At 32.4% G+C, this 21,379-nt stretch overlaps 1 protein-coding gene across 6 annotated transcripts in view; it reads left to right on the plus strand.

The window, feature by feature from the left end:
• The window catches only part of CNKSR2 (connector enhancer of kinase suppressor of Ras 2), a 287,398-nt gene that overhangs the window by 85,334 nt on the left and 180,685 nt on the right, over positions 1 to 21,379 (plus strand). For all 6 annotated transcript variants that reach the window (XM_081278357.1, XM_081278358.1, XM_081278359.1 and 3 more), the window contains exon 5: positions 12,736 to 12,777. In XM_081278357.1, the coding sequence (XP_081134483.1) occupies positions 12,736 to 12,777 (42 nt within the window). The remainder of the gene's footprint in view (positions 1 to 12,735; positions 12,778 to 21,379) is intronic.

Genomic DNA, 21,379 nt, shown 5'->3' on the forward strand with positions numbered 1-21,379 from the left:
TATGTTTGCTAAATATCCTTCCTTAATGTATCATGATATTGATTAATGTGTTATCACCATTTAAGCATATAGTCCATTTAATATCCATAAATGTGTATAGAATACATCATTGAAGATAGTAGGTGGAAAATGACTACAGTTGTGGGTGTAAATACAACTGAAAAATAGAATTATGGAGTCAGGGCCTTTTGTTGAAAGGGATCTTAGAGATCATCTAATTTCTTACTCCTACATCCAGTCAACAGCTAACATTTGCCTTTTTTGTGTGTTTTATAGAACATTACCATGTAACTTAATGTTTGTAGGTAGGTAAACACAGTTGTTATGCTCATGGCAACTCTGTGAAGTGGGTATAGGCATGGTTATTACTATTTTTCTCTACTAATTATGCTTGTCTAAGAGAACGATAATTCATTGGGTCTCCCATATAATGCAGACTATGATTAACCATGTTAGAACCTGAGATATTAATGTTAATAGAAAAAAGCAATTCAGTAATTAACTGTATTTACCTTAGAAACAAGTTGTTTACTTCTTTGACAATCTGATACTAACTTCCATTAGAGTAAGGACTTTTGTGTTAGTCACATTTTTATTGCAGGGACTAACTCTCTGAAAAAGAACTTAAAGGAGGAAAGATTTATTTTGGCTCATGGTTTCAAAGATTTCCATCCATGATGAGCTGGCTCCATTGCTTTGGACTGAGGCTAGGCAAAATATTATGGTGGAAGAGAGCTATTTACCTCATGGCAACTGGAAAGCAAAGAAAGGGTCCAGGGAAAAGATGTATTCTCCCAGGGCATGGCCCCAGTGACTCCTCCCTCCAACTAGACCCTGCTACCTAGAGTATTCAACACCTCCCAATAATGCTACCAAATAATCCATTGAAGGCAATGGATTAATTCATTGACGAGGTTAGAGCCCTCATGATCCAGTCACTTCCAGGAATTGGGACCAAACCTTTAACATATGAGATTTGGGGGGTCATTATAGATCCAATACATAACAAATGCTTTGGGTTGTGGTGGAATGAACAGGGGAAGTATTAAAAGACAACAGTCAGGGATGGGGCTGTGGCTCAGCAGTAAAGCACTTGCCTAGCATGTGCGAGGCCCCAGGTTCGATCCTGAGCACCACATAAAATTAATTAAATAAAGGTATTGTGTCCAATTTCAAATAAAAATAAATATTAAAAAAAGATAACAGTCATAGTCACAGTTTTATTGCTAAGTGTCTGTGCCTACTCAAGAGAATCATTTACCTTCTCTGTCTGTCTCTTTATCTGTAAAGCAGGGGGATAGATGACCATTAAGATCATGCCCACCTATATACTCCTTCCAACCTATTTTTTTGTTCTTTCTTTATAATTCATAACCCTGTTTAGTCTAATAAAGATCTTAGATAATTCTTGCAAAAGTTTGTCATTTTAAAAATTTCAACAAATAGCCTCCCTTTTTTTCTCTCAAAACAATGATGATAGAAACATGAACACATTTTTGGTCATTGAGTTGGTCAAATAACGAAGAAAGTGCGAAGGAAGTATTTGTAGGGAAATTATACATCTGCCTTATTTTCCAAGGACATTTAGAGATGAAATTGGAGCCAAACTATGGCATTTAGGTAACACTTTCAAGAATGCCAGAGCCTGTCTATTCACCATGAACACCTTCCTTTACAATCTGGATGGTCACCTATCAGTTTTTGATGAATCTAAATTTAATCTGGACTTTCATCTTCCATAAATTTCAAGTCTTTTGTCCCTGGCACATACTTTCTCTATGTTCACAAATCTGTGTGATGGATACTTTGATCTCCTTTTCAAAGCTTTTTTCCATATATTATTCTACAGAGAGAATTGGTTTCGTTGTACTGCTCTGCTAGTACAGATGTCTTAAGATGGGAATCTGCCTTTTGCTGAAAGAATAATAAGGGAAGCATTTGATTCATGTCTGGAAATTAAGTCCTTTCATGTATTTTTGCTAGATATTGTCTTATTTGTTTGGAATTTTTGTTAAATGGCTTCATGTTTTGTAACTTTTGAACAGTCTACAGTATATTTCTTTAGACCTGTGATATTAATACAGTAACAACTAGCTGCATATAGCTATTGAAATGTAAATTAAGTGAAATTATACATTCTGTTCCTATTTTGCAGTAGCCACATTTCAGGTGCTTAGTGGCCACTTTGTCTAATGGCTGTTGAATTGGACAGCATGGACATAAAACATTTGTTGTCCCAGCACATTTTATAAGAGAGTGTTATTTTGGGCCATTGCTGTATGTATGCATGAAAGTATCTTGATGAAGTAATTTTGTCATCTATCAGTACTCAGCTTGAGATGTTGTAAGGCAGAAAACTATAAAAGTAATCAGACTGAGAATAAGTGGAAAATGTGTTATAGCTCATTACTAAAAATGGAATATACTCCTTCACGTGTGCAAAAGTTGTTAGAAACTTTTTAAATGTAAAAGCACTTACAAAATGGATCAAAACTAGTGGGAAAAATAGAGTTTTTCCTTTCTTTTTACAAAATAAATTTTGCTTTTGCTCCTCTCCAAGTAATTAACTGCAGTCCTTACTATATCATAGTCTCTCTTTCCTCTGAGGAATAAATAGCTCATATAAATCTTTTCTTGGCAGTCTTTACCTTTCTTAATTTTCTAACAAGATCTGTGCATTCTTTCCCCTAGTTGATGAATTTGCAACTTTATTATACTGTTTTTAGATGCAATGTAGTTATATTCCATTTTATTTTTATTGGTTACTTTTAGTTATACATAAAAGTAGAGTTCATTTATATATATTTATCCAAGCATGGATATCTTATTTTGATTAGGATCTCAGTCTTGTAGACATACACAATATTGAGGTTCACTGTGGTGCGTTCATATATGTACATAGGAAAGTTATATCAGATTCATTCCACTATCTTTCCTATTTCTAATCCCCTCCTTTCCCTTCATTCCCCTTGTTGTAGATTAGCTTCCACATATCACAGAGACCATTTGACTTTTGTTTTTTCGGGATTGTCTTATTTCACTTAACATTACCAATGAATGTCATAAAGTCATTCTCCTTTATGGCGGAGTAATATTTCATTACACACACACACACACACACACACACACACACACACACATACATACATACATACATACCACAATTTCTTTATTCATTCATCTGTTGATGGGCATCTAGGTTGGTTCTATAGCTTAGCTATTGTGAATTATGTTGTTGTTTTTCCTTTTAATCACTCTTCAGTCCGGATATTTTATGTGTGTGCTCAGAATCATGTTATATAAAGCATTGTTTTGACATTCTTTCAATTTATAATTTTTACATTAGCTGAGTTATTTAAATATGTTCATCTAGTTCTCATAAATTAGAATATGATGGTAAGTTCTAAACTGCCTCTCTTTAGCTTCTTTTCTATTCCCTTTTCCCCTATCACTTTGACCCTGCTCCCCACGAAAATATTTTTATAGTACTTTTCTATCTCAAAACATTTCTTAGAAGAACATCTAAATTCCACATCTAAATTCCACTGCTTATCCTTTTCAACTAAAGTTTCATCTCTGTCATTATATTAGAACTGATATCCAAAGTTTCTGTTGGTCAATTTTCTCAGTCTCTCACTTAAAGTCAATACCGTTGATCCTTTCTCCCTTTCTAAAACTATCTTTTTAATTGATTTTTTTAAAGAAATAAATGACAGCAGAATGCATTACAATTCTTATTGGACATATATATACCACGATTTTTTGTATCTCTTGTGCATAAAGTATGTTGACACCCAATTCGTGTCTTCATACATGTACTTTGGGTGATGATGTCTGTCACATTCCACCATCCTTGCTAATCCCCTGCCCCCTCTTCCCCTCCCACCCCTCTTCCCTATCTAGAATTCATCTAATCCTCCCATGCTTCTCCTCCTTACCCCACTATGAGTCAGCCTCCTTATATCAGAGAAAACATTTGGCATTTGTTTTTTTTTTTTTTGATTGGCTAACTTCACTTAGCATTATCTTCTCTAATGCCATCCATTTATCTGCAAATGCCATGATTTTATTCTCTTTTATTGCTGAGTAAAATTCCATTGTGTATATATGCCACATTTTTTATCCATTCATTCACTGAAGGGCATCTAGTTTGGCTCTACAGTTTAGCTATTGTGAATTGTGCTGCTATAAACATTCCTCAGCACCACATAAAAAATTAAATAAAAAGTTAAAGGTATTGACAACTACAACTAAAAAATAAGTATTTAAAAAAGGTCCAGCTCTAAAACTATGCTATCTTGTCTCTTTACTATCACTTTCTTCATTTAATCCTAGCCTTGTGACTAACTCTTCCTCTATCTGGCTCCTAAGTAAGTATCCTCTGAGATTCTATCCTTATCTGTATTCCTATCATACATATTCTGATTTTTATTATACATTGATTTTGTTTTCTTATAGCTTGCATTATCACCTTAATGTAAATATCTCAAAGATCTGGCTCTTTTTCAGTTCTAATTCAATTTCCTTAGCTGCTTTCTAGACAGTTCTATATAGTATGTTTCATCTTTCAGCCACTCCTAATTTCACATGCCCAAAATATGATTATTTTAATCTCCCCAAATTATCTTCTCCATTTATAATATACCATTCATTCATTTGCTCAAATTTAAAACCCTGAAGTTGTGTTTAACTTTCCTCATTGTCCTCTGTGTGCGATCAGTCATCTAATTCTCTCATTTCTACTTGCATATCATCCACTTAACCTCATTCCCCCTCCATCATCATAACCTCAGTTTGAGCCCTGATTATAACATTTTATTTTGAAAGTGCAGTCTAACTGATCTTCGTACTTCTAAGTTTGACCCTTCAAAATCTGTAACTTCTTCATCATCATTTTTGTAAAACATAAATTCAGTATTCAAACATCTCTATAAGTTCCCATGTATGGGAGTAAAGTTCACACTCCTCTGAAGAAATTTTTTTTTCCTCTGAATCACCAATTTTCAGATTTGAAAGCCATTTGTAGCCAGCTAAAGTATCATCTCCCCTAGGTAGATATTCCAGGATTATCAAATCAGAATTTTCCTCCATTTTATGGGATCTTTTGTTAGCATTTATCTTGTCTACCTTGTAATATTTTTTAATGTTTTATTTCCCACTGAGCAATGCAATCATGATGGGCAAGGACCACAATTAAGATGCCACAAAACATTTTGATGAACTGAATTTTGATTTAAATGCAGAAAGGAAGAAATGAAATAAAAAATAATATGACACTAACTCATTGCTGGAATTAATCACTTAGGCATATAAAGACATTCCAATAGCTTAATAAGAGAATATGTTTAAATTATGTGGTATAAGCATACCATTATCAAAGATTTCTAAGCAAAATGATATTTTTTATTAATTGGAAAAGTATACTATAATATATACAGTGAGATAGATGAAAGTTTACAACATGTTTATTTATGAAGTTTCTATGAAATACAATTGTATATAGCACTAGAGGCATAAACTATTTCCCTCCACTCTCTATGTATTTAATATTAATAGCCTATATACTATTATTATGACTATAATAGACACTTAATGAAAAGTACAACTTATTCTGAGCATTATGACTCCAGGTGCTTAAAACTTGTTGACCAAGTATGGAATATCAATGGTAACATGTTGGAATAAAATTTGTTCTGTGTATTTTGCTCAGTTTCACAATTACAACATTTTTGCACAGAAAATATAACTGTTACGTTATGCGTGGCTGTGTAGCTCATCTTTGGGAAGATGTTTCAATGCATATACTTTTCTAAAAAGAGAAGTGATCAAAATGAGATGTTCCTTGTTTTTATGAATATTTTCTCATTAGGAATTCACCCCTTTAAATGTGCATCATATAGTTTGTAGAAGCATTGTATGTAAAAGAATAAAGAAGAAACACATACATTTTTTACATGTATTGTAAAAGACAGCTTGAGCTACTGAAGAGAAAAGACAGTTTGATCTGCTGAAGGGAATATATGGTGCCAAAGTTCTAAATTCAGTTTTTAAAATCTAAATTTAATCTTCATCTAAAGATAACTAGAATGTCAGAGATGTACATTCCCATAACATGAATAGGTATATGAAATATAGATTTCTCCGTATGTAGTGTTATTTTCTTTTTAAAACCTGAAATACAAATTTTGGGAAAAGCTTTGGCCCTGAAATATTAATAAAAGCCACAATTGTGAAGCAAATATTTTAAAATCACATTTTGATGGAAGTCAAATAACTTACTAATAAAATGAATACCCCAGAGTAAATAGTGCTATTTAAATATTTAGCATGATAAAATGAATTACATAAAATTATTGCTTAAGAAAATAGGATGTAGTCATTTAGTTTCTCTTCACCCTAATATAAAGTAGCATGTTAATATGCATTGTCTGTGTGGTTTTGTTTTTTTATTTGATTTTCAATATGCTGTGTCCTCACCTTTACACCCTTGTGTAAGCCCCTGGCTTTCAATAAGGAAGAAGCAGATCTTGCTAAAAGAAGGTAAAGATTCAAATAAGTAGAAGCAGCTGTTCCAAAGTAGTAAGCTATTTTAAAGGTAAGTTTTCTGGGAGGAAAAAAATTGTGGGAATGTGTAACTGAAACACACAGTTTTAAGGAAATGACAACTGTTTAGAGTGAGCCAGCAGATACTGTTTTTAAGTCAGTTTACTGATTTATAAATTCTGTATATTTGATAATTTTTGGTTTGAGTTGATGTTCCTCTATCATAAGGTAATCCCGTAAAATAGATCAAGTGTTTCTCAAAATACCAACTATCATCAAAATCATCATGGAGGCTTCTATTCTAAATCTCCTGATTCTGTATTTCTGGGGTATGAAACCTGGGACACTGCATTTTAACCTATTCCCTAATAGATTTACAAATGTGGGGGGGACTAAATCTAAAAATTATTGCAATAACTTACTATGCTTAAATATAGGTACATGGCTTTTACAGCCATGCCTTTCCCTATCTAAAAACCTACTGTTTCCAAGATCTAATTAAAAGCTGCCTATCCTGATTTTTTTTAGAGAAAGAAGCTAAGTTAAGGGACTGTTCTTCCAGTCCCATAATTGTGCCTCTATGGCACTTCTCCAAACTGTCTCATATGTGTTAGTGCAAATTTAAGCTTTAAAAACTTCTCAAACTTACAAAAATGTAATTGAAAATAGTTATTTAATGTCTTTTAAAATCATATTTTACATAACAACTTTTGAATTTTAATATTTGTATATGACAATTTTTTAGACTTTGATCTGAGAAAAACTTGGCCACTTTAGTCACCTCATATATTTCCCTTATATTGATACATACAATGCACTTCATGTATTTCCCTTTGTTTTGTGGGGTTATGTCAAAATTGTCAAGTATGTACCAATATTTAAATTTTTAAATAATCTTAAATCCAGGATTACAAATATGATCCTTTCAGACACCATGCCACAGCTGATGAAAGTTACAAAACTTAAAATTTGACTAGAGCAATGTATAGCACAACCCAGTGCTCATGTTGAATTTTAGTAAGAAATGGATCAGTATTTTGTAAATAAAAATAATTGTCCTTTCACATTGGTTTACATAATTTTGTGGCATTTATTCTTCTGAAGTTATCAAAACTTGAAACTGCATGAAAACCTCTTGAGTGCTACATGTTTTAACATTTTTTTTGTGAAAGTCTTTCTCCCTAAATTTTACTATTTATTTATCTGTTTATTTCTAGCAGAGTTGATTAATATTTCCTGAATTGAGAATTATATATCTATTATACATTCTTCAGTTAGTTTAATTTTTATTATCATTACGATAATACCACATATACTTTGCATATGTTAGTATGATAGTCATCTTTGCATCACTGTGAACAAAATACTTGACAAGAACAACTTAGAGGAGAAAATGTTTATTTTGAGCTCATAGTTTCAGAGGTTCAGTCCATGATTGGCCAGCTCAGTTGCTCTGGGTTCATGGTTCAGAACATCGTGGCAAAAGGGTGTGGCAGAGAAAAGCTGATCTTGGCAACCAGGAAGCAGAGAGTGAGGGAGGGGTGCAGGGACCAAGATATAATCCCCAAGAGCTCAACCTCAGAAGTCTACTTCCCCCAGCCATGCCCCATCTGCCTATGGTGATCACCGTAGTACAGTAGTCCTTTCAAATTTGTATTCTACCAAATGCATTAGTCCACCAATTAGGTTACAGCTCTTGTAATCGAATTATTCCACTTCTGAACATTTTTTCATTGTTTCCTTAACTTTTGGGGGGCACCTCATATTCAAACCATAACTTTCCACCCCATCCCCAAATAGTTCATGCCCATCTCCCAATGCAAAATGCATTTAATACATCTCCAAGAGTCCCCACAGTCTTAACAGTTTCAGCACTGCCCAGAAGTCAAAGTCCAAAGTCCCCTCTAATACTTAAGGTCAACTGTTGGCTATGAGCCTCTATGAAGATCAAAAGTGAATTATATACATCCAATATATAATGGCACAGAGTAAACATTTCCATTCCAAAGGGGAGAGATGGCACATAGAAAAAAGGAATGGGACCAAAGTAAGATTGAAACCCAGCTGGGCAAATAGTAAGTTCTATAACTTTATGTCCAGAATCCAGAGCATATATTGGTGAGACGTGAGCTCCAAAGGGCTTGGGCAGCCATGCCCCTATGGCCTTGCTGGTTGCAGTGCTTATGGGCTGTCTCTCAGACTAGTTCTGTCTGAAACCAGCAGCTTTTTCCTCAGGTTTTCTATGTTACTGATATCTCTTAATCCAGGGGTGGAGGTGGGAGTTGCCCCTGCAGCTTTGCCTTTCTTCACACAGCTTCACACATCACCCTCTCAATGATTGCCTACAGAAATTCTGACTCTGCTACACTTTGCCTGGCCTTCCAGGCCTTCTTTCAGCCTAACAGAAAGTTGCAGGACATGGGCAAAATATAGACAAATTCTTTGCCAAGAAGTAAAATAAATGGCCTCTACTCCAGTTCCCAATAGAGTCCTCATTCCCTTTTGAAACCTCATAGGCACAGTATTTACTGTGTGCATTTTTATCAGCATTCTGGTCTTTTGAGCTCCCACCAGAATCACCTGTTAAGCTCTGCTTACAACATTCTAAGGATTCTATAGCCTATATCTCTGATCTTTCCAAATTCTTTCCACAAACTAGTTCTAAAGGCTTGAACCACATGGTCAGGTCAGTCACAACAGTGACTCCAATTCTAGGTTTGTATTTCTGTGTTAGTTTTTCATCACTGTGACTAAAATATCTGACAAAAAAATACTTATAGGAGAAGAAGTTTGGGATCTCAGTTTCAGAGGTTTACTCTGTGACCAAGGTGAGGTAAAAAATCATGGCAGAAGGGTATGGTGGAGGAAAGCTGCTCAGTTCATAGCAACCAGGAATCAGAGGGAGGGAAGTGCTAGGGGGTCAAGATATTGTCCCCAAGGGCACATCTCAAGAGACCTATTTCCTCATCCATGCCCAATCTGCCTACAGTGACTACCCAGTATATTAGTCCTTTCAAATTATTAATCCATCAAATGGATTAATTTACCATTTAGGTTACACCACTTACAATCTCATCATTTCACCTCTGAACATTGCTGCATTGACTCTTCTGCTTAGGAGGACACCTCTTATTTAAAACATAATAATTTGTGGATTTAAAATTTAATATTTATGCATAGGACTTTTAATGTATTTAATATTTAGTAGTGTTTACTATGCTTCCATCACTGCATTTTTATCATTTTAGTTGCTCAGATTGTTCCATCTTTAACCCATGGCAATCTCTTCATATCGACTCCTGAATCCTGTTGACACTACCCTAGCAGTCTTTAGTAGCTTACTTATATCTTGTATCACAATATGATCCAAGCACACCTTATAAATTTCCATCCCAGATCTCAAATCAGCCATTTTCCAAAACTTAGGAAATGGTCTTCTTTTTTAAAATATTTTTTGTTGTAGATTAACACAATACTTTTATTTATTTTTATGTGGTGCTGAGGATAGAACCCAGTGCTTCACATGTGCTAGGCAAGCACTCTACCGCTGAGTGACAACCCAGCCCAGAAAATGGTATTTCAAGACTACAAACTGTGGAAGTTTGTTGTCACTAGATTGGTCATTGTTTCTCTGCGTTTTCAGTGGGCAGAGCTAAGAAATAAGTATATAGACGTGCATACATAATACAACAAGAAATGCTAGGGTTTTCTTCAATCATACATATGTATCTGCTTTCCCTATGCTAAAAATAATTACCAATGACACCAGGAGTGATTAAAAGGCAGTCACATAATTGTTTAATTGTTTCATCTTAGAAAGCACACACTACAGATTTAGCACAATAATAACACTACTACTAATAAGCAATACGATTACTGGAAACAATTTAAGATTCTTTTAACAGTCCTTTTTATTATATCACAGTGGGGATGTATGAGTAAATTATTATATTTTAAAGAGACTTGAAATCGTTACTTTATATGTGATTATTATACTACTAGTAGTGTATAAGTTTATCATATTTACTTTTTTCCTTGAGGAAAAGAATCACTTTGAAGTTGAACATTTAATTATATCCTGTGATTCTGAAAGGTAGGCATATGAAGCTTGCATCCATTGTAGCTATCGCAAGCTGTAGAAGCAGCATGGGGAATCTGGGCAACTTCCCAGGTTTTCCCAACTTATCTCTTCCCATTGCAATTGTGTTTAAAATTGATTTCTATAAAATTGAACTCTCATAAATTCAGATGGAAGTACAAGTACATTTTCTAAATATAAATGCTCTGTCTTTACCTTGGTTTCTGTGTTTATATAATTTAGAATTAATTAAATATTGACTTTGTGTAAATAAGCGTATACATATATATGACTCTTTGTAGCAAATTTCTCCTTTTGCACATGAGGTCTATCAGAAAAGCAAGACTTAATCATAAATATTTCTGTTAGTTTATAGAATTAATCAGACCTAAATATTTTTTTGAAAATTTGCCTGTGAAAAAAGGTTTTTGCCTGTGATATGAATGCATACTTGAAAAGTTATTATAGGGAAATAACATTTAAAAAACTGTGTCAAACAAAATTCCTTTTTTAAAAAAAATTAAATTCAGGGAAAAAAATGAAATGGATTATCATTCTTTAAACTATGCAGTACTGTGAAATATGGGTATTTTTTCAAAATGTGCAAAATAATAGTTAATTTTATATTTTGAAGTAAATATAGTTTTTAAAAATTAATGATACAGAACAATTTTACATGCTAAAACATTTATCACTTCCTATATATCAGTTTCTGTGCTGTTCAATTTATCTCATTTTCTCTTTTTTACAATACTGTTATTGAGCTACTACTAGTACATATCATGCCCATTTTATAATCTTCTTGAGGAAACTGAGCCATAGAGACATTAAGTGTCTAAGCAAAGATCAACTTATTATTATCACTTCTTATTGCATTTCAATCAGTTGCAGGTTAAAAAATGCAATTATGGAATTTTTGTTTGCATTCATATTTTTTGTTGTTCTTTTTAGATATACATGACAGTAGAATTTATTTTGGCATATTATACCTACATGGAATAAAACAATCTAATTAGGGTCCTATTCTTGTGGTTGTACATAATGCAGAGTTACCCTGGTCATGTATTCAAATATGAGGCTAGGAAAGTTATGTCTGATTAATTCTACTGTCCTTCTTATCCCCCTCCCCTTCCATTCCCTTCATTCCCCTTTGTCTAATCCAGTGGACATCTATTCTTCCCCTCTTCAGTCTCCCTTGTATTAGGTTAGATCCACAATAAGAGAGAACATTTGGCCTTTAGTTTTTTGGGACTGGCTTATTTCACTTAGCATGATGTATTCCAGTTCCACCCATTTATTAGCAAATGCCATATTTTCATTCTTTGTTGTTGCTAAATAATATTCCATTGTATATATATACCACATTTTCCTTATGCATTCATCTCTTGAAGGACACCTAGGTTGGTTCTATAGCTTGGCTATTGTGAACTGAGCTGCTTTAAACATAGATGTGGTTGCATCAATGTAGTATGCCAATTTTAAGTCCTTTGGGTATATACTGAGGAGCGGGATAACTGGTCAAATAGTGTTCCATTAATGGTGGAATTTTTGAAGAAGATTCTGTAATTTCAGGGAATCAAATTTAGATGAGAACTATAAACTTGGTATTAATGTGTAGTGATTTTACATATATAATATAATATAGTTTACAGTAGTTGAAAATATAAAAGTATAAAATTTTGATGTGGCTATTCAAATAAATATTAATGTTTTCTTAATGTTCTAATATATAATAAATTGGTGTTTAAAGTCTTAGAGATTTTTTCAACAAAATATATTTATCACAGGTAAAAGTTTAGATGAAAAATAGTTATAATAATTTTTTCAATTTTCTTTTAAAAGTGTACTTAATATGTGTTATCCTTTATTATATATGTTTAAAATTTATGATTTAGAAACTATGCTTAGACAAAAATAAAAATATATTTTTTAGTTGATCATCTAAGCTAACAACTACTAATATTTTTGGAAATAGCAAGTCTAGTTTTTTTTCTATTCATATTTCTTTTTTATATGAAATTTCAAGATTTTTCAAATTATAGTGCAATTTCTCACAAAATATTTTTTAACGAATGCTTGATTTTTTGAAACTAATGTGCATGTTTCTTTTTTAGGATTGTACTGTATATGAAACAGAGAATAAAATTCTTCATGTGGTAAGTATATTTGAATTTTCATCTCATTAGAGAATATTTCTAAATAGAAATATTCTTACAAAAAAATGTGAGCAATAAATTTAAGAATCTACTGACCACATCAGTTAAGTGTATATCTTTAAGGAAATTTATAGATATATCAAAAATATTGATTATAACTGTTTTATGGTGTATAGTAGAGAAATATAATATTTGAAGATTGTAGTATTTAGCAAGTTTAGAGTACAATAAAATAGCCTAGAGAAAAGGTAATTTAAAATAAGAATTTTTCATTGTGACAAAAAGAGATTGGAAAATGTGTTCTACATTAGGGATAATTCAACTCTGTCATCATTTGGATGAACTACTTTATATCATAATCAAACATCCTTTACTCTGGTTTTATTTTCACCAAACCACCTTCCAAATGGTAAATTATCAATATTTGTTGAATGAATTAGTGGCTTTGTTGATATTTTATTACTAGAAATGAGTTATGAGTACATTATACTTTGTGGAACGGCATCTCCTTTCTTGTTATTAAACAACTGACCACTTTGGTATGTAAATTTATTTCTTGATTGATGCTGGTCTGTCCTAACAGCTTCTTCACCTCTAATGTGAGATCATGGCATTTATGCCCCTACAGTGCTTCTTTTATTTCTACTTTGTTAATAAGTTAATATTTCTGAAATATTTTAATATTTATAAAACAATACTATTTTGTATTTAGAAAAGCAAATGTTTAAGACATATCTTACTTAAATCTGTAAGGGGAAAATATTCGATTCAGAATATCAGCACTACAGCATTACTATTCCATTGTGTTATCTACTACATAAATAATACTGAATAATCCTTTTCCTTTCATTATACAGTAGTGATGGCCTTTCTGACATATTAAGATGGTGTCAAGAGTGGACAGTGAATGTACTCTTCTCTTCATTAGTCCAGAAAGGAAAATAATTTCACCAAGCTCCTTTGGATTCACTTATAGGCTCTACAGAATAGAAAGAATATTTTTTAGGATTTATATGTTCCAAGTATTAGTTTAGGTTCTGTAAACATATTACAGATTGAGCATCCCTAATCTGAAAATCCAGGATTCAAAACACTCCAAAATTTGAATCCTTTTTGAGCACTGACATGATATCATAAGTGGAGAATGCCATACCTAACCTCATATAATGGATCACAGTCAAAAACCATGCCAACAACAGGTTTTTCCAATAACACCAAGGGAAAAAATCGCCCTCCTCTTTATCTGTGATATTTGTTTCCCATACATGTCTGGATTTCCCCACAGAAGCATACCCAAAAGAAGAAATAAAATGGAATGTGTGCAAGCCAAATGCACCAACTGTAGTTTCATCATGATGCCCTGCATGCGGCCAAGATCTACACACATTGTTCACAGTGACTGGTGCTATCGTGGCAGCAGCGGTGGCGGCGGCCGCCGCCGCCGCCGCCTCCTCCTCCTCCTCCTCCTCCTCCTCCTCCTTTGGTGCTTATTCTCTGTTCTGTGGGGTAAAGTTATTTTTGAAAATTTCAACAAGGTCTACAAATGCTCCTGTGAGTAACAGTTAAAGAAAAAAGAAGAAGTATTTATATTAATTTATAGCACAGAAATTTGAACTGTTGAAGAAATTGGACAGTGATGTGTCAACCCTCTTACAGAAGAGTGTGGTGTTGGAATGATCGCCTCTATAATATGAAGAAATAGAAAGATAAAATGCTGAAGTTCTTTGCTGAATGTGGGCAAAGGGAAGTTAATGAAAAATAGAAAAACATTCCATAAATCAAAAAATGAGCATCTAGATTATATATTGGAAGAGTGCACCCATCAGTTTTACAAGAAACCCATTCCAGTTAATGTTGTGCTGATCATTAAACCAGCAAAGATCTATCAAGTTGAACTGAAAATTGAAGGGAACTGTGACTGTTCAACAAGCTGGTTGTAGAAATTTATGAAAGACACAACATTAAATTTTTAAACATTTTTTTTGTTATAAAGCATCTGCTAATACGAAGCAGTAAAGAAATCAATTGAAGTGAATATAAAAGGGGGTCTTAACATCAGTAGTGAAGCTCTAGTTGTTCTCTCACTGACCTTTGGTAAAATAGCCAAATTGTGATCATGATAATAGTGTCATTGAACATGATGTTGTTAACACTAGAGAAAAAAATTGTCCATAGGTATCATGGTGAAAATGTATAGTGGGCTTATTGAAAAAATAAAGTCAGTCTGCATTTATAACAGAACAAGAGATCATGACAGTTTATAAAATCAAAGAAAGACTTTTAAGACAAAAAAATGTTATTAATGAAGCAGATGACTCTGAAGGAAACATTTTAAAAAGCTATCCAGGACAATGCCTCCACATTTCTCCTTCTCCTTCAACTGCTAGTGATTTTTTTCTCACCTGAAATAATAAAATAGAGTGTACAGTAAACTTTTTATCAAAACATATCATTATAGGTAGAGATTGAAGTCTATCATTTTTTATTATTGTTGGTTAACAGCTAATACGGGTATTTTAGATATGTAACTGTCCTGCTTAGTTACTCTGAACACATTCTTTTTTCACTGTATCAGTTATGTCATCTTTTTACTGTTACCTTCAGGCTATGTATATAAAAGGCATATGAAATGAATGAATTTCATGTATAGACTTGGGTCTTGTCACCAATATATCTCATTATGTATATACAAATATTCCAATATCTGAAAAAAATCCAGGGGCTGGGATTGTGGCTCAGTGGTAGAGCACTCACCTGTCATGAGTGAGGCACTGGATTCGATCCTCAGCACCACATAAATGTAAAATGAAGATATTGTGTCCACCTAAAACTAAAAAAGATAAATATTTTAAAAAATGAAAAAAGTCCAACATCCAAAACACTTCTGCACCCAAGCATTTTAGATACTCATCCTGTGTCTCGCTTAATCCTGTTTTTACAGATGGTGAACCTGTAGGTTACAAATATCAAGCTTCAGTGTTGAGTTTGAAAACAGATCTAATACCAATGTCTGTGCCCATTCCAGATCTGGTATTTGCTAACAATTCCAGTTCTCTGAGACTTTATGAATTATACTATCTTGTGTCCCATGGAACTCAGGGCTACTGTCTAGCTATACCAATTAGCTATAAAGAATATAGAATATAAATAACTTGAACAGATCCTTATTTCTACATTTTATTTCCTTTGTGTGACTTTTGTGGGCATGGAGTTCTATGATGACTGTTACTTCTGGGGTACTGAATTTATTCAGTTAGACTTTGGCTTGCTGTTGTGGGTTCTTCATTGTGTTTAATTTAAGGCACTTATCGAGGTCAATGTGTATTGCCATTTTCTCTTTATAAATTTTATCAGGTATAATCTCTTCTGTTTTGACATCAAAAACAGCTGTTACAAACTAAATATTGAAATAGTTGGCAAATACATCTCATGGTATTTATTTTATTTATTAGCTTCATTCTAAGTTCTAATTTATATCCATGATTTCTCTTTGCCTTCATTTTCTCACTTAATATATGTTTGGTATATGTCTTTGCATTTATTGACATAATCTTTTATATGGAGGAATAGTTCAGTAGGTAACATATGTGCATTCATAATCAATATCCAATGTTAACCAAGGAATTGAAAGTGGTTCATAGAAAAATAATCTGTAGAGGACTGTAAAAATAATCTGTAGAGGTGAGATTCTATTTCTGAAGAAGAGGCCACCATGTGAAAGAATAATAGAAACAAATTTAAATGTGGAAAGGAATAATATGGAATTGCTCTTGTAAAAAGTACCCTAAATATAATTTTTAATATTTATGATAAGGAAATGACCTCTTTAATATTATAAAATGATGTTTTAAAATTTATTAAAAACCAAAATGAACAACAGTCAGGCTTTAAATTGTCTTTTAAATCATTTAAAATATTTTTTTCATTTTTAACAATGTTTTTAATATTTTAAATGATTTTTAATTTCTTACCTAAATTCCTAATATTTGACTCATATCATTAGTGTATGGACATTTTACTTCTCTTTCTTATGTGCCAGATTCTGAGCTATTTGCCTTTACAAATGAGTGACAGCATAACTAATACTGAAGAAGTTTAAAAACAAATGCCACCATGGACAATTTTGCATTCCAGCTAGTGAGAATTTTAAAATCTATTATGATGGAGATAGTGGATGGCATTAATCAACCAATTCAGCTCAGAATGTGCTTATATTTTCATGTTAGCATTTTGTTTCCCATTCTGGTTTATGTAAGGATGGCCCAGCCTCCACTAGAAGACTGTATAAATACTGTGTGTCCATTTGCTCACAATAAGAATTAGGTTTTTTTAATAATAAAATAGTGAGCTAAACTACTTGGTATATAATGTTAGAATACTTTCTTTACAAATACTTTTTTTCAAAGCTACAATATTTCCATGTTTCTTATAGTGTAGAAGAAATCATTTTGAGTCTAAAAAACAGTATATGAATCCAAGTTGTATTCTACCTCAGGGATCTTTCAAGTGATCTGTTTATTAGAGACTTTTCAAAATATTTTTTTTAGTTGTAGATGGACAGAATACCTTTATTTAATTTATTTATTTGTATGTGATGCTGAGGATCAAACCAAGTGTCTTACACATGTGAGGCAAATGTTCTGCCATTGAGCCACAATCCCAGCCCCATAGAGACTTTGTTTTTAATATGTTAAATGGGACCTATAGTACACTTTACATATGATAGTTCCTAGGAGAAAATAATAGGTTTTCTAGGCAGAACTTTATAATTTATGATTCTCTTTCCAGCATTTATTTATTTAGATTTGTATTATTCACATTTTAAAAATTTTCTTCTTTTTTGTTTATGTGCACCAGAAAATAAAAAGACTGAGTTTTGGTATAGTCTATGTAGAATCAAATTGTTGGTTAATTTGAATGTTTTCCTTATTTCTATGATACTTGAATATGCTAAGTAAAATATTAATGATAATAACTCTTCTTCAAAGATGAGTTAATATGTACTTGGTATGATCACTTGGCCTAAGTTCTTTCTGGAAAACATAGCCTACTGTAGGTAGTTTATGTACTTTAGTGACACCAGTGAATGTAAATAACATTGGAAAAAAGAATCAATATGGATTCTGGAGTTGTTCATTGCTGTAAGCAACTAGAGGTATACCCTATGGGGCCTTCTGAGGAGCCCTACAGAATGTTCCTTAAACTTGTCCAACCCATCTATCAAAGATTGAAGAGGGAACATTTATCCACTGGTTCTAATTCAGTTCTCCCATTGGTCAAAGGTGGTTCTTTGAGGTGTTAATTCTTTCATACTACTAGATTTCTGGAAGCATCAGAGAGATCCAGGGTACAAAGCAAAGGTAGATTTCCACAGTGGTAGCTGGAGAAACAGTGGATTGAGAGCATGTGAAGTTGGACCCAAGAGATATATAGTTCAATGAAACACACCATCATATGTCTCATTGCCTGATTTTAATGTCAAAAACAAAATAATGCCTGCTTATTGGTTATAATTTTAAAAAGAAAAATTTCCTCAAAATTTTATGGAACTTTGGGGAGAAAATTTAACAGGCTCTGAATGGCAATTCAAGTTTTGAATTATTTTGAATCACATGTAATATCTTGATATTGGTTGAAATGAAGATTCACATAAGAAGCAAAGAGAAGTTTCAAATAGTAGACATAGTATAGCATTTGTGTCAAAAAGAAGTATATTTATAGTGAAGAAAATAATTTGAAGAACTGTGCAACAGACTGAATCATTATTGTGTCAGGAGGTAAGGGAGGCAATTATCAAGAGGAAGGAGAAATGATCATTTACAAAAAGCTTCTATACTATAGGAATTCCATAGAGCAATGGAAGCATTAGATTCTCCTTCAATGCCTAAGTGAACAGAGATGGAGAACTGAGAACACTTGGGAGATGTCTGTTCCTGAATTATATCTATATTTAAGGATAAGTAAAAAAGAAGAATGAGAAAGAGAAGATGAAGTATCCTTTCATATACTAGAAAAATTCTTCCCTGTGATATAGGCTTATTAAGAACAGTTTAATGTTCTCAGAGCCTTAAACAAATGATTAAAAATATCATACCATAAAGAAGCTAAGCCCAGTAAACACTGACAACAGAATTAACTAATAAAATAATTCTGTAAAACTAACACAGAAATAGAAATTAAACCATGCTAAAAGCAATAAATAGCAGATTGCATATTGCAGGAAATTTGAGACAATGATACACAAAATGGAATTTAATAATATAATACTAGGGTATTTAGTAAATTAAAAAAGGGAACAAAGTGAAAGAAGATGAAGGCTGTAGAGAATAGATTACAGTTAACTCACAATCAAATAGTTGTTAGTTTCTGAGGAAGAATGGAATAGGAAAAAAAAAAGACATAGTAGAATATTTTAGAAGTAGAAATTTGGAATACACAACAAAGTTAGAAAATGTATTGAAAGATAAAAATTTCAAGTTATATTCTTGTAATATTTTACGATTTCAATGGCAAAAAGAAAAAGAAATGAAACCTGCAGTCACTCAACCGGAGGAAACAGAAAGGGAGGTTTTGGCTTCAAAGAAACAAAAATTAGATTGAATTCATATCTCTATTTTGAAGTCATAACTGCCAGAAGATAATGTATCAAAAACTATAAATCACTGGAAGAAATGCATTGGCCAAAAATGTTTATATCTAATTAAATTATTATTCATGTGTGAAAGTAACAAAAATATTTTTAGATCAGCAAGATCATTAAAGTACCTTTTGGGGAAATGCAGTTGACTAAAATTACCAAGTAAAGTGAAAAAAAGAGTTGAATTTCAGAAAAGGAAAGTACAAAATAACAAAGGACTCGAGATAAATTAAGAAAATCACATAAGATGAGAAGGCGCAAAAAATACATATGAGTGTTTTTAAAATGAGTGTTAATGATAAATCAAAAAGATAATTCATATATCATAGTTTTTTAAAATATTTTTAAAGGGGACAAACTCTGCATTCCCGTATTAAATCACAAAGGTTATAAGTGCTTCCCAGTGGCAATTATCCTCAGCAAAGACTACTTGTAAAATAATAGTGAAATACAAATTGTTGCCTATCAAGCCATAAACACAAATGCATGTACACACATACATACTTATTAAATGTATCCAAATGCTTATTAAAACCTGATGAAAATAGAATGGACTTACTGCATTTATAGGCATGTATATTCCCAAAACCTTTTTGAAAAGCAAGTTTTAGGTGATTTCAAGGTTCAGAAACTTTAATTCTTACACTTGTATAGTATTTACAATATGTCTCAGGCACTATTTTAAGTTCTGTATACAAACTAGCTCATTTGGTTCTCATAAAAACCTTATGATAAGGCAAAGGGGAGGGAGGGGGAAGGAAGGGGAAAGGGGGTAGGAATGATGGTGGAATGAGTTAGACTTCATTACCCTAAGTACATGTATGAAGATATGAATGGTGTGAAAATACTTTGTGTACAATCAGTGACTTGAGAAACTGGGCTCTATATGTATAATATGAAATGAATTGCATTCTACCATCAGGTATAACAAATTAGAATAATTAAATAGTTATTTAAAAAAGAAAAATAAAAACCTTATGAGAGGTGCTGGGCTTGTAGCTCAGTGGTAGAGTGCTTGCATCGCACACATGAGGTCCTGGGTTTGATCCTCAACACCACATAAAATAAATGAATAAAATAAAGTTATTGTGTCCAACTACAACTAAAAAATTTTTTCAAAAAAGAAGTATTATTAACTCCATTTTACAGATGAGTAAATTGAAGCACAGAGAGGTTAAGTGACTTTCATTAAGTGATAGAATTAGGAAGGATTTAATATCAGATTTCAATCTCTGGCAGTCTGTCTCCAGAGTCCATATTGCTGTACTATCTTGGGAACCTAATCTAAAATAAACATTGGAACACAATAACATTTTCTATAGAAAGTGTTTATAGAAACACTTTATCTAATAATTAAAGATAGGAAATAATAGGGGTGATGCTTCAGTAAACTATGGTACATTCATAGGGTATAACATTTGCTAGTCACAGTACTGTCTGAAATTGTGAATATATAATTTATGAGTAAATTATATTTTTGGATATACCGAAAATATCCATATGCCAATATTAAAGGAAAATTCTAAATATTAATGTTAATTAAAGCATTATAAACACAGTGAATCATCCTGTTGAAAATTGGAAAAGGGAATATTCTGTAATATTAGTATTATTTTACTTGCTTAGTAACAGGAGCTGATCTTTTATTTTTTAGTTTCAAGTATCTTTCCAATATTTTTCAGTTTGCCTTGCTTTTATAATGAAAAAAAAAACCAGAAAAATACATATTCATTCAAGTGTATTTATAATTCTGATGGTTTTTAAGGAAGAATTTTATATTACACATAGTAAAATAGTCAAATGTGACTAGGACAATGTTTAGACTAGATTTTTGTATTTGCTGTTCTCATCTCTAAAATTGGAGAGAGTTGTTTTGTTTAAAATTAGAAAATAGGGGCAGTGAAGACAAAAGGCCTGGTGGAAGGGAAGTTGGTTATAGTGTTCAGAAGGGATGTTTGTTAATAC

The sequence above is a fragment of the Spermophilus citellus genome, assembly GCF_964194105.1.
Source record: "Spermophilus citellus genome assembly, chromosome: X".
NCBI lineage: Eukaryota > Metazoa > Chordata > Mammalia > Rodentia > Sciuridae > Spermophilus > Spermophilus citellus.